The sequence below is a fragment of the Aquarana catesbeiana genome, linkage group LG02 (genome assembly GCF_042186555.1).
Source record: "Aquarana catesbeiana isolate 2022-GZ linkage group LG02, ASM4218655v1, whole genome shotgun sequence".
In the NCBI taxonomy this organism is placed as follows: Eukaryota; Metazoa; Chordata; class Amphibia; order Anura; family Ranidae; genus Aquarana; species Aquarana catesbeiana.
Window position 1 is genome coordinate 193,451,386 of NC_133325.1, and position 13,981 is coordinate 193,465,366.

Here is a 13,981-nt window from a genome sequence, read left to right on the forward strand (position 1 = left end):
GGCTCTCATAACAGAGGGGAGACATTTGACAGGTAAAGATACATGCAGGAGGCATGTATATCCTTATAGATAACCCCTATGGCAGTAGTTTAGAAAGGATGACATTGGGTTTACATCCACTTTAAGTTCAACTGATAAAGAATGTTATGATTCTTGGCAGACTTCCCAGTTTTTCTCTTCCTTTCTTTTTTTGGCTGTGGCTTCAGAAGAGCAGAGAGAATTCTTTTAAATGCCTTCTGTAAAGGCATGCAAATCCTTCTTTAAAGCTGAATTCTAGAAATCCAGCTCCTTTTGTAAAAAGTGAAGGCACACTATGAGTTAAGTCAAGGGTGGTGCTTGACATCTATCTCCTAGGCTTATTTCTATTTACATCTGACCATTTTTTTGCACTCCCAGGAGACAGATGGCACTGTATTTCCAAGAGCCTGAAGCTTATGCTTCAGGTCTAAGCATCGTCAACGTTCTATTTTGGTGCAGCAGCTATGCCTGCCCCTCCCCTCCTTTTGCCCAATCGCAGAAGCCTTTGCATTATGTAAACTCTTTTTTTTGCAAAGGCTTCTCTAAATGGGCAGCAGTGGGGAGGGGGCAGGCATAGTTGCTCTGTGTGCCTCTCTCTCCTTTGAGCCCTGAGTTTGTGTAATGCTCCGGCAGAGCCATAAGAAATAGAGATATTGAATAATAGGGATGAGTTCAGGCGATATCGTGCACCTCCTTGGACTTGCCTCATAGTGTGCCTGCACTTTTTACAAAGTGTATGTTTAAATTCCTGGAATTCAGCTTTAAAGTATAAGTCCACCCTAAAACTAAAATCCCTGCATCCTACAGACATCCACAATCTAACACTAACCTATCTAGCCCTGTAAAGAAGAAATCAGTATACATACCTTTTCTCAAGCCGATCTCGCCCTCTCTGCAACAGCGGAAGCTCTGCAGGGGACACAGCCGGCAACGGCTGTGAAATGAATGGGGAGTGATGTCACCCATAGTTACTATGGGGCTTCCGTTGTCGGACATGTCCACTGAACCCGCCTCCACAGCAAAGCCGCAGCTGAGCGTGGGATCCAGTTGGATCGGCTGCAGAAAAGGTATGTATGTTGATTTCTTCTTTACAGGGCTAGATAGGTTAGTGTTAGATTGTTGATGCAGGGATTTTAGTTTTTAGGGTGGACTTCTATCTTAATGCCCGTGGATATACAGCATACTATATATGACTGAGGCCGGGTTCACACTGGTACAACACGACAGTCGTACCACTTTGGATCCAACTTTGCCCTGTGTGTGTGTCTGTCTCTCTAATTAAAAAAAAAAAAAAAAATATATATATATATATATATATATATATATATATATATATATATATATATATATATATATATATATATATATATATATATATATATATATATATATATATATATATATATATATATATATATATATATTTTTTTTTTTATTTCTATTTACATCTGACCATTTTTATATAATTTTTTGATAACTGTTTTATGCAACTATCACGGGACCTACAAACTGTGCTTTGGAGGTTCTTTTAACATTTACAAACTCTAAAATCCAGGGGGGGGGGGGTTTAGAGAAGGGGGATGTAGAAAATTGCAAAAATGGTGTGGGTACCTGAGGTATAAAGTGGGAGTGCGGGGCCTGGCAGCAAAATGGTTATAGATTTTGCAGTCTTAGGCATTTGGCTTTTTTTTTTTTTTTTTTGTGGGGCTCTTGGGCGGAATCGCTGTAGCTCTGCATGCAATCTCAAATCGTACTGCAATCACAAAATGCATGTTCGGGTGCTGTTTTAGCGCGAAGCTTGTCGCCCAAAAAAGAGCAGGAGCTTTTTTTGGGCGAGGAGCGTTGTGGCTTGCTGTGTGATAATCACAGCGAACCAGCGCCGCATTTAGGTGCCATTGAAAATGAATGGCACCCAAACATACATTTTTGAGATTGTGGGCATAATCGCAGCAATTCTGCTCAAAATCCCAAAAGGCCAAATATGAATGAAGCCTTTTTGTATGGTCCTTAAATGGCCAGGAGAACATGAGAAGGGAAATGTGTTTTATCAACTCTTCTAGTTTAATTTGAAATACACCAAAGATTTTTTCATTTCTTACCAGGCTACAGCAGTATACCAAGCAAAAGAAAAGCTGAAATCAATAGACAAAGCAAGAAAAGGTTAGTGTGACTGTTTTTTAAGTTTCTATGTCAGCGGCCCCCAACTTCCCGTCACCAGGGACCGGCCTCGGTGATGACAACCCCTTCACGGAGTGGGTGGGAGTATTGGTGCTGCCGTTTCTTGTTACCTCTGGGGTGTGCGTGTGACCTGGTCCCCTTGGGGAGAAGGGGGGTTTCAACCTGTTACCTCTAGGGGTGGGTGCTGCCTTTTACCTCCCTTGTGTGCAGCCTGTCGCCTCCGGGCCTCTCCCTTGCTCTCCTTCTTCTCTCCCTTGCTCTCCGTAAGTAAGGTGACCACAGAGGTGGAATGGAGTAGAGATGCTAAGAGAAGGGAAGCGGGCACCCTCTGGTGGTAGGTGGGTGGTGGCAGTGCAGGTTGTGCTGGCTAGCTTGCCTGCTGCGTGTCCTGGGGGTTGAGAGCCCTTGTTTTTACATAAATTTTTTATTTTTATTTTTTTTTATTTTTGCGCTCTGAATCATCCAGCCGGCTCTCTCCTCTCTCTTCCCCTCAGTGAGTGCTGGGAGAAGGACTCCCATACAACTCACTGGCCGGCGGTGCTCGCCCCCCTTCACTTCCAGGCAGCCCACACTCGCTAGCCCTCAAAATCCACTCGCGAGCAGGCAAGTGAAATTTTCGAGGGCTGCTATACAGTATGGTACTTGGTTTAGACAACATGTTTGTAATTTTTCCACATTAAGCTGTGTACACATGGGGCTTAACTATGTATTTGTATTAGGGCGGTGTCTGCAACAAATTTTTACAAAGCATTTTACAAACATTTTAAAGCGGGATTCCGGCCTTACCTGTCCTGGGTGCCTGCGATGTCGGCCGAGGTCGACCCGCCCCTTGGCTCTTGGGTCCCGACACCGCCATCCTAGGTAAGGGAAGCGGGCAGTGGAGCCTTGCGGCTTCACTGCCAGTTTCCTACTGCGCACGCGCGAGCGGCGCGGCTATCTGTGAATGGCCCCGTGGTGTTCTGGGAACACACACACAGTTCCCAGAAGACAACGGGGCCGCTCACCAAGGAGAACACGCCGTGGAATAGGAAGAGGCAGATTAGGAAGACTGCCTAGCAACAAGGGTTTAGGTAAGTATAATTTTTTTTTTTTTTCCAAATGGTTTTTTTTTTTTTTTTTTTTTTTTTTCCAGGGTGGCCCTCCACTTTAACAGTTTGCAGCTTTCTTAAAGCCTTCAATGCACCCTTCATCTTGGGGCTGTCAAACATCGATCTTACTGGGAGTGCTGCTGTTCCCTTTTTAAACAAACTGCTCACAGGTTTTTATCAAGTTCTGTTTGGGCTGAAGCTTTCTGAAAGCTGTCTGAAGACTGCTAGCAACTACGTTAAAGTGACAGGCAGCACTGACCTTAATGAGCTGTGTTTAACATTCAGAAACTGGAGCTAAAGTGTGCTTTAAAACTCTTAAAAATAAATAAATAAAAAGCTGCTCAAGGCAATCTGAAAGCTTTCCAAAACTTTCTAAAAGTTTGCTGTACACACTCGAGTTTAAGTCGTTCCGAGTATCAGTCGAGTCCCTAATTTACCACAAAAATGGGAAAAACTTATTGACCCGAGTATAAGACGAGGGTGAGAAATGCACAGCTACTGTAAGTGGAAAAGAGGGTCAACAATGCCCATTTGCATGCCTCACTGTGCCCATTTGCAACCACAGGTCCCCCGAACTTCAAACTCGGTAGTTAAGGGTTCCTAGATGCCCCCTAGCTGCAGCCAAAATTTGAGGTCTCTGAACCCAAAGGGTCCCAAAATGACATTGCTGCAGATGGACACAGTTGACCGAATTTGGGGCCCCGTATCTTGGTGCCACTTAGTGCTAAGAACCCCAAATTTGGTGTGCAAACCCAGTGGAACTAGCACCATAAAATATCTAAAGCTGGGTTTTCTAGCACCAAGTGGCCCCGAGATACAGGGCCCCAAAAATCGGTTCAGAAAATGTCAAGCACTTTTCTGTAGCAGAGAATGACATTTTCCGAACCGGCTTTGGGGCCCCTTATCTCGGGGCCACTTGGTGGATAAGTTATGGTACCAGTTCCACTGGGTTTGCACACCAAATTTGGGGTTCCTAGCACTAAGTGGCCCTGAGATACGGGGCCCCAAAGTCGGTTCAGAAAACGTCAAGCACTTTTCTGCAGCAGAGAATGACATTTTCCGAACCGATTTTGGGGCCCCGTATCTCGGGGTTGCTTAGTGCTAGGAACTCCATCTTTGGGGCCCCAAAGTCGGTTCGGAAAATGAAATTTTTTGCTTCAGAAAAGTGCTTGACTCCAGTATAAGTTGAGGGGGGCACTTTCAGCACAAAAAAATGTGCTGAAAAACTCGACTTATACTCGAGTATATACGGTAGGTATGCAGACCAAGCTTTCCGGCAACATTTATGCCCCGTACACATGATCCAAAAATCGGATGACAGATTGACTTTTTTCGCTTACTAGTCGTAAGTAGATATTGAATAGGTTACTAAAGTCATAAATTTTCGTACGACAGAAAAAAATTTGGAAGTGATGTCATGTGTTGTAGTGTATTTGTATTGTATTTTCGGACAACAACTGTACTGACTAAACGTAAATCGTACGGTCTGCTATAATACGAGGAAAATTTTTGCGCTTGTCCTATCGGATGAACTGTCGTGATCGGCTATCGAAAGCTCCGTACGAACGATCAGATTATCGTACGATCGCTTTGAAAGCGGTATTTTTCGCACGATTTTTGGATAGTGTGTACAGGTAATTGGAGGGGTAGGTACATCCCTATCAAGGGGACTTTAAATGGTCACTTCTTTTTTTTATTTTAGTCGTGTTCATTTGCCTCAGCCTTGGCACTGTTGAAAGACAAATTGGTCAGTAAAAACAAAAATTGCAAATAAAGGCATGTGAAATAAAAGGAATTCATCACTAAATATTGTAGCACCCTGGTGTTTACCTGCCAGGTATAGCTACCTTGGCCTATTGTTAGATTGAAATCCATGTATCCCCAAGTCTGGAATTGCTGCACTTCTCTTTTGTCGCTAGGTGGCTGGGTACCTGGTGGCATTAGATATGAGAAGGGCAAAGCAAGGTCAGATTATGGGTATATAGGGTATCCCAGCCAATGGGCAGGGGTTTTCTTAAATCCCTTGGCCTCCTGGGGGAACCTATATATTTGGGTGGAGTCAGGGGATCAGGGTTTTGTGCCACCTGGACAGCTGTCTGGGTGTAGCTGTGTTGTATTGCCCGGGCTGCTGGGCCAGATTTTGAGCCTATCCCGGGGACATCTGGCTGCTAGGCTGTCTAAGGGGCCTATCCAGAAGCAAGAGAGCAGCACAGGGTTGGGACTGTGGCTTGCAGTCCACCCAGTAGTGACAGTTCTGCTGGCTGGTGAACCTGTCAGTGGTCGGAGGTAGAGGGGAAGCTGTTGCCACTAAGGGACCAACCACCCTTTTTGTACCGGAGCAGAATTTTCACCAACCGTGCTACATTGTCATTACTTTAAGTAACTGTATACAGTTTCAAAATACTGTACAGTATTTTTTCAGTGTTGGTTAATAACTCTTTAAATTAGGGCTTGAAACAAAGAGCAGCACCTGTATTTACCTACCCAACACTGACTGTGTATCCTTTATAATTTTTTAATTTATTTTTCCTAATTATTTATGTAGTGTTGCACTCAGAAGGACCAACCCATGGGTATATGGACTGGTATTTCCATAGCAGAAGGATACAAAGAATGTGCTTCCCTTGCTATGGTACTACCCACACCAACAACATGAACCTGTTGCTAATGGGTGCCAGGGTCCAATAAGGTGATATTGGTGGGGAGTTTTTTTTTTTTTTTCCCCCTGCCCTGTGACTCGTGGAATATTTATCTCTTCACTAGGCAAAATTCAAGTGTAAGAAAAGCTCAAGTCTAACTATTCTAAAAATGTTCTCTCCTACTTATACTGCCTAACCTATATAAAAAAAGTGTGTACTTGCCTATTTTTATACTGGTCCAATTTGGTCACGCGATCCCTGTCACCTGTGTCAGTGAGCGGCTGCTGCGGGTGGGAGGAGGGAGCAAAGACAGCGTCTGGGCTTTTGTGGATAACATCATGGCTCCTTAGGAATTCCCAGCTGTTGTCAAGTGCTATCTAAGCTGGATTATGTGACTGAACTGGAGCGGATTAAAAATACACACACACCCTTTTATTTTTCATATGGGTAAGAGCCCTTTAACGCCGACACCCCTGCGCTGGCAGTGTTAAAAGTGCTGCTAGTTTTAGTGGCGCTTTACCGTTGTTTTAGAGGAGCTTTTAACCCCTGCTAGCAGCCGAATAAGTGCTGCTGCCACCCATTGATTTCATTGGGCAGGGGCGCTTTAGGAGCGCCTCAAAAATGCTTGCAGGACTTTTTTTGACGTCCTGCCAGTGCAGCGCCCCAGTGTAAAAGCACTCAGGCTTTCACACAGATTGCAGATGAGGCATTTTACAGGTGCTATTTTTAGTGTTAAAGCGCCTAAAAAAAAAAAAAAAAAAGGGGGGGGGGGGGGGGGGTCTTGGGCTTTTCTTCCACTTTAAAAAAATCCGTAAACTCGTATGCATCGCTTCAATAACTGTTATATCCACAAGACATCTATTTAAAGTGAACATGTTGCAGGCAAAAAGGACAAGTGGTGCAATCCTTTAAAAAAAACAAAGAATAAGAGCAAAAACAATTGTAGGCTGAATACTTGGAGCAGAAGCTTCCTTGGAAACCCACTCCTTTATAAAAGGGTTTTCACTGTTTATAAGAGCCCTTTCACACTGGGGCTGTTTGCAGGCGCTATTGCGCTAATAATAGCGCCTGCAAACCGACCCGAAAGTGCCGCTACTTTCAATCCAGTGTGAAAGCCCCGAGGGCTTTCACACTGGAGCGATGCGCTGGCAGGACGGTAACAAAAGTCCTGCCAGCAGCATCTTTGGAGCGTGTATACCGCTCCTTTACCGCTCCTGCTCATTGAAATCAATGGGATGGCGCGGCTATACCGCCGGCAAAGCGCCTCTGCAGAGGCGCTTTGCGGTGGTATTTAACCCTTTCTCGGCCGCTAGCGGGGGTAAAAACTGCCCTGCTAGCGGCCGCATACCGACAGTAAAACACTGCTAATAATAGCGGCGTTTTACCGCCGACGCCGCCCCCCGCCCCAGTGTGAAAGGGCTCTAAAGGATATCGGACCAGAGTCTGACCATGTATATTCTGGAATTTCAGCTCCTGATCATGGTTTTAAACTGGAAAGCTGTTAGGTCAGGAAACCCCGCCTTGTTTACAAGGATTAAGTGACTGTTGCATTTAAACCCATGTTTGAAAAGTAGTAGGTTTTAGTACCAGCTGTTCAGCAGCATTTATATTTGGTGTAAGAATGGTAGCTACTTTAAGGGCTAGTAATGTCCAGCATTTATAGAGTTAAGGATAGGTGTATTAGCTGTAATAAACTTTTTTGGTTTGTAAAATATAAGATTATTCGGGGCAAGAGTGTCTAAGGCCCACATCCTGGCCAATACTTTCCTGTCCAGTGATCTTCTTCCTCTGTCGCAGCTTCCACCATCCCCATTGTTGCTTGTGTTGGGAGTTCAGGGGAGTAGTGATAGTAGCCTCTCTATCATGTGATTGTGCCTATGTCTAGCAAGTGGCTTCTAGGCCCAAGCACTGCATCATGGGAGCAACACATGCTCTTCTGCACCTGGGAACACCAAGTATTTGGTAATGGCAGCCACAGAAAAAGGGGCAGCAGTGGAGCGCTGGAGGGGTGAGTACAAAACTGTTAGAGGGATGGGCTTTATGTACAGATTGTTGCTTTTTCTTGACTGGACAAGTGCCTTTTTAAGGCCCCATGACAAGTTGTACCCCATGATTTCCAATGAGAACCATTCATATCTGTGCAACTTCAAGTCACACTGACTTCAAAGTAGTTCCTGTACTACTTTGGTCTGACTTTGATGCGAGTTGAGGTCCATAGACCGTTCCCTAAAATCGTGGCAAAATCGCATGACTTTTAAGTTGCTGCAGTGTGAAAGGGGCATGAGAGTTTAGCGTGGGTGCCTTAAAGGATAAGTTCACCTTTTTTTAACAAAAAAATAAATGCATGTTTTTTGCTAGTAGAAGTGCATTTACTATCTTTGTTTTAGGAGACTGGAAAGCATTGCACCAGCGATTAGCAGATTGCTGATGCCATACTGGTCTCCTGCAGACTGAAAAACTGCCTGTCCATACGATGTACGAGCAAACCGCTTACACTAACAGTAAGTCTCAATGAACTATCCAGTTGCTCAACAAAGCCATGGTAGTTCATTGAGAACTACCAGCCGACAGCTGTGAAGACTGTTGGGACTTGTCGTCTTCTCATTCACAGAACACTGTGAATGGATGATGTGGCCAGGTTGGGGGATGTGGGGGCCAGTAAACTTGTAACATGTTACAAAAGTTGAATTTCTTCCCTTCCCTTCCCTTCCCTTCCCTTCCCTTTCCTTTTCCTTTTCCTTAATACCAGCTTTAGGCATTAAAAACATAAAATGCTGATGAATTTTGCCCAAGACTTCTCAGTTAAATTTTTTTCAAAAAGTTAGCATAAAAACATCTTGTTTCACATGTCTCCCAGGTGCCATCTCCTCTGAGGAACTGATTAAATATGCCCATCGGATTAGTGCAAGCAACGCAGTGTGTGCTCCACCAACATGGGTTCCAGGTAAGAATTTTTGTTTTTAATTTTATTTAACCCGGTGTTATCCACAAAGGCACACAGCTTTATTAAAAAGGAAAAACAGAAAACCTGCGCTACCAAGCAAAAATTAGTGTGACTGCAGCTGCAACAAAAACCACAAATATCAATGAGGTAAAAAATTTAAATAAAAAGAAAAAAATGTGTGCGCTTGCATTAGATACTTTAAATCTATATTCCTGTGTGATTGTCATAAATAGATGAATAAATGAATAAACACCATCAGAGTTAATTTTAAGTGTAAGTGAATAAAAAGTCGCTATGCGACACAGCAAATAGCGATATGTAAATCAAATACTAATATTAACCATTCCATACAGATAAATATAGAAAACTTGTGTGCAAAAAACAAGGTTATTCCACCCAAGTGCAACTTCATAAGTGAAAGAGTTCAAAATTGCGTCATGAGTCGCAAAAAAAACGCATGTCCAAAGTTTATAAGTTGCATTCCTTAGTGTGTGTATAAAGGAATAAGGGGACGTGAAGGGACCTTCAACCACCAGTGGATCCAAAGGTTGATAACAGATGTATTCCTACCAGACGCATTGAACCTCCTTTTTAGCAAGGTCTTAGAAGCATACAGATTTAGCCCTCTGCTGGGACAGGAGATGACAGCTCACCACACGACCGGAGATGATTCTGACACTTCCGCGTTGATGTAAATACTCCCTCGTTTTAAACTCGTGAATAAATAAGGGGAGAAAAAGAAACTCCAATAATGTAGTAGATAATAAAAGGGAATTTTATTGCCTCAGACAACTAGGCATCATATAAAAGCCGGCAAAATATAAAAACAGCAGAGACGCCCGTGCTAAATTACATGGGGCTCTATGGCGATCTGGCATACACTGCGTAGCCACACCCTACATGATTCGTGATAGGTCACGTCTTCACGTGCCCCTTTGAAGACGTGACCTATCACGAAACATGTAGGGCGTGGCTACACAGTGTATGCCAGATCGTCATAGAGCCCCATGTAATTTAGCACGGGCGTCTCTGCTGTTTTTATATTTTGCCGGCTTTTATATTTTGGATGTTTTTGTATGATGCCTAGTTGTCTGAGGCAATAAAATTCCCTTTTTTTATCTACTACACTATTGGAGTTTCTTTTTCTCCCCTTCTTTATTCACGAGTTTAAAACGAGGGAGTATTTACATCAACGCGGAAGTGTCAGAATCATCTCCGGTCGTGTGGTGAGCTGTCATCTCCTGTCCCTGCAGAGGGCTAAATCTGTATGCTTCTAAGACCTTGCTATAAAGGAGGCCCAACGCGTCTGGTAAGGATACATCTGTTATCAACCTTTGGATCCACTGGTGGTTGGAGGTCCCTTCACGTCCCCTTATTCCTTTATACACACTAAGGAATGCAACTTATGAACTTTGGATATGCGTTTTTTTTTTTTTGCGACTCATGACGCAATTTTGAACTCTTTCACTTATGACTTTGCACTTGGGTGGAATAACCTTGTTTTTTGCACACAAGTTTTCTATATTTATCTGTATGGAATGGTTAATATTAGTATTTGATTTACATATTGCTATTTGCTGTGTCGCATAATGACTTTTTAATTAACTTACACTTAAAATTAACTCTGATGGTGTTTATTCATCTATTTATGACAATCACACAGGAATATAGATTTAAGTATCTAATGCAAGCGCACACATTTTTTTCTTTTTATTTAAATTTTTCACACAGCTTTATTGCCAGCAAGAGAATACGGTCATGGAAATAACAAATACTGCTGCTGGAATGAAGTTTAGACGTTGAACATACCTGCAGCAGCCTCTTGGACCCTCCCATCATAGAATAATCCCTAGCCATTCTGATAGGCAAAGCCTCCCCCAACCTATTTGTATTTGTACATTACTATGATGGTAAGAATGTCAGGTGGCACGAAGAAGCAGGCAGGCTTCCACATGATCAGGAGGTTTCAAAGTTTTTACCTGTCAAAATGGCCTGGGATTCTGCTGTTACAGTAGGCTTTTAGAGGTTCTGTTTAGGTGCCTGCACTTTATGTTTTTAAAAATTGTTCTTTTTAAAGTAAATTAGTAGCAAGCCTGAAGTTTTATAGTTGGCATATGATGGGAAAAATAGCTGTTTCCAACCTCCCAAGTCTTCCTATTGGTCTATGATGCCTTCCTTTTACATTAAAGAATAATAGGAATATGGGAAGAGTGGGCCCCAAGTACAAGTTTTGGAGGTTTACATACAGTGGCTTGCGAAAGTATTCGCCCCCCTTAAACTTTTCAACCTTTTGCCACATTTCAGGCTTCAAACATAAAGATATAAAATTTTTATTTTTTGTGAAGAATCACCAACAAGTGGGACACAATTGTGAAGTGGAACGAAATCTTTTGGATTTTTGAAACTTTTTTAACTAATAAAAAAATGAAAAGTGGGGCGTGCAAAATTATTCGCCCCCCTTGCGTTAATACTTTGTAGAGCCACCTTTTGCTGCGATTACAGCTGCAAGTCGCTTGGGGTATGTCTCTATCAGTTTTGCACATCGAGAGACTGAAATTCTTGCCCCTTTCTTCCTTGCAAAACAGCTCGAGCTCAGTGAGGTTGGATGGAGAGTGTTTGTTTGTGAACAGCAGTTTTCAGCTCTTTCCACAGATTCTCGATTGGATTCAGGTCTGGACTTTGACTTGGCCATTCTAACACCTGGATACGTTTATTTGTGAACCATTCCTTTGTAGATTTTGCTGTATGTTTGGGATCATTGTCTTGTTGGAAGATAAATCTCCGTTCCAGTTTCAGGTCTTTTGCAGACTCCAACAGGTTTTCATCCAGAATGGTCCTGTATTTAGCTGCATCCATCTTCCCCTCAATTTTAACCATCTTCCCTGTCCCTGCTGAAGAAAAGCAGGCCCAAACCATGATGCTGCCACCACCATGTTTGACAGTGGGGATGGTGTGTTGAGTGTGATGAGCTGTGTTGCTTTTACGCCAAACATATCGTTTTGCATTGTGGCCAAAAAGTTCGATTTTGGTTTCATCGGACCAGAGCACCTTCTTCCACATGTTTGGTGTGTCTCCCAGGTGGCTTGTTGCAGACTTTTTATGGATATCTTTGAGAAATGGCTTTCTTCTTGCCACTCTTCCATAAAGGCCAGATTTGTGCAGTGTACGACTGATTGTTGTCCTATGGACAAGACTCTCCCACCTCAGCTGTAGTTCTCTGCATTTCATCCAGAGTGATCATGGGCCTCTTGGCTGCATCTCTGATCAGTCTTCTCCTTGTCTGAGCTGAAAGTTTAGAGGGACAGCCAGGTCTTGGTAGATTTGCAGTGGTCTGATACTCCTTCCATTTCAAAATGATCGCTTGCACAGTGCTCCTTGGGATATTTAAAGCTTGGGAAATCTTTTTGTATCCAAATCCGGCTTTAAACTTCTCCACAACAGTATTACGGACCTGCCTGGTGTGTTCCTTGGTCTTCATGATGCTCTGCGCTTTCAACAGAACCCTGAGACTATCACAGAGCAGGTGCGTTTATACAGAGACTTGATTACACACAGGTGGATTCTATTTATCACCATCAGTCATTTAGGACAACATTGGATCATTCAGAGATCCTCGCTGAACTTCTGGAGTGAGTTTGCTGCACTGAAAGTAAAGGGGCCGAATAATTTTGCACGCACCACTTTTCAGTTTTTTAATTGCTAAAAAAGTTTAAAATATCCAATAGATTTCGTTCCACTTCACAATTGTGTCCCACTTGTTGGTGATTCTTCACAAAAAATTAAAATTTTATATCTTTATGTTTGAAGCCTGAAATGTGGCAAAAGGTTGAAAAGTTCAAGGGGGCCGAATACTTTCGCAAGCCACTGTATATGGTTATCTGTAACGGTTGATCTGCATTTGACATCTCATTTTCACTAAAAGTAAACTGCTTCTTATGTATGTGTTTTTAAATGACTTTGTTTTATTTAAACCAGTCAACATACGACATGGCCACATGTGATGGTGAAACCCGCCTGTGTTTGGATGTAAGATGTATTGATTTTATGTTGACCTCAATTATTATGCTTTTGTTGTACCTGCATTTAATGTATTTATATTTCTTCATTAAAGGTGATCCACGTCGCCCTTATCCTACAGATCTGGAGATGCGAAGCGGATTATTGGGTCAGATGAGTAACCTACCTACAAATGGTGTTAATGGACATTTGCCTGGAGATGCACTGGCAGCAGGGAGACTACCAGGTAAATTGAAGGCATTTTTTCAGCTTAGTAAGAAAAATGTTGGAGAATGAGATCTATTCAATCCCAACATTAAAAAAATGGGGAATTTAATTTTTTGCTTTCTTGACTGAGCATTATTCAGAAACAGATTGTCTGTTTAGTACGTGACTTTACTGATGCTAAAGGGGAATACGGTAGTTGTCTTATTAATTCTGTAAATGTACGTACAGTATCTCCCAAAAGTGAGTACTCCCCTTACATTTTTGTAAATATTTTATCTTCATGTGACAACACTGAAGAAATGACACTTTGCTACAATGTAAAGTAGTGAGTGTACAGCTTGTAGAACAGTGTAAATATGCTGTCCCCTCAAAATAACTCAACACACAGCCATTAATGTCTAAACCGCTGGCAACAAAAGTGAGTACACCCCTAAGTAAAAATGTCCAAATTGGGCCCAAAGTGTAAAAATTATTTTCCAGCACTGCCTTAACCCTCTTGGGCATGGAGTTCACCAGATCTTCACAGGTTGCCACTGGAGTCCTCTTCCACTCCTCCATGACATCACAGAGCTGGTGGATGTTGGAGACCTTGCGCTCCTCCACCTTCCATATGAGGATGCCCCACAGATGCTTAACCACTTTACCCCCTTCCTGACCAGAGCACTTTTTACAATTTGGCACTGCGTCGCTTTAACTGCTAATTGTGCGGTCATGCAATGCTTTACCCAAACGAAATTTGCGTCCTTTTCTTCCCACAAATAGAGCTTTCTTTTTATGGTATTTGATCACCTCTGCGGTCTGTGCTGTAAACAGAAAAAGACCGAAAATTTTGAAAAAAAATGACATTTTCTACTTTTTGTTATAAAAAAAATCCAATAAACTCAATTTTA

At 42.6% G+C, this 13,981-nt stretch overlaps 1 protein-coding gene across 1 annotated transcript in view; it reads left to right on the forward strand.

Annotated features, from left to right (window-relative positions):
- Nucleotides 1–13,981, forward strand: part of MED4 (mediator complex subunit 4) — a 47,580-nt gene that overhangs the window by 18,007 nt on the left and 15,592 nt on the right. The window contains exons 4-6 of the mRNA XM_073614120.1: nt 2,121–2,178; nt 8,781–8,867; nt 12,979–13,110. Of these exons, the coding sequence (XP_073470221.1) occupies nt 2,121–2,178; nt 8,781–8,867; nt 12,979–13,110 (277 nt within the window). The remainder of the gene's footprint in view (nt 1–2,120; nt 2,179–8,780; nt 8,868–12,978; nt 13,111–13,981) is intronic.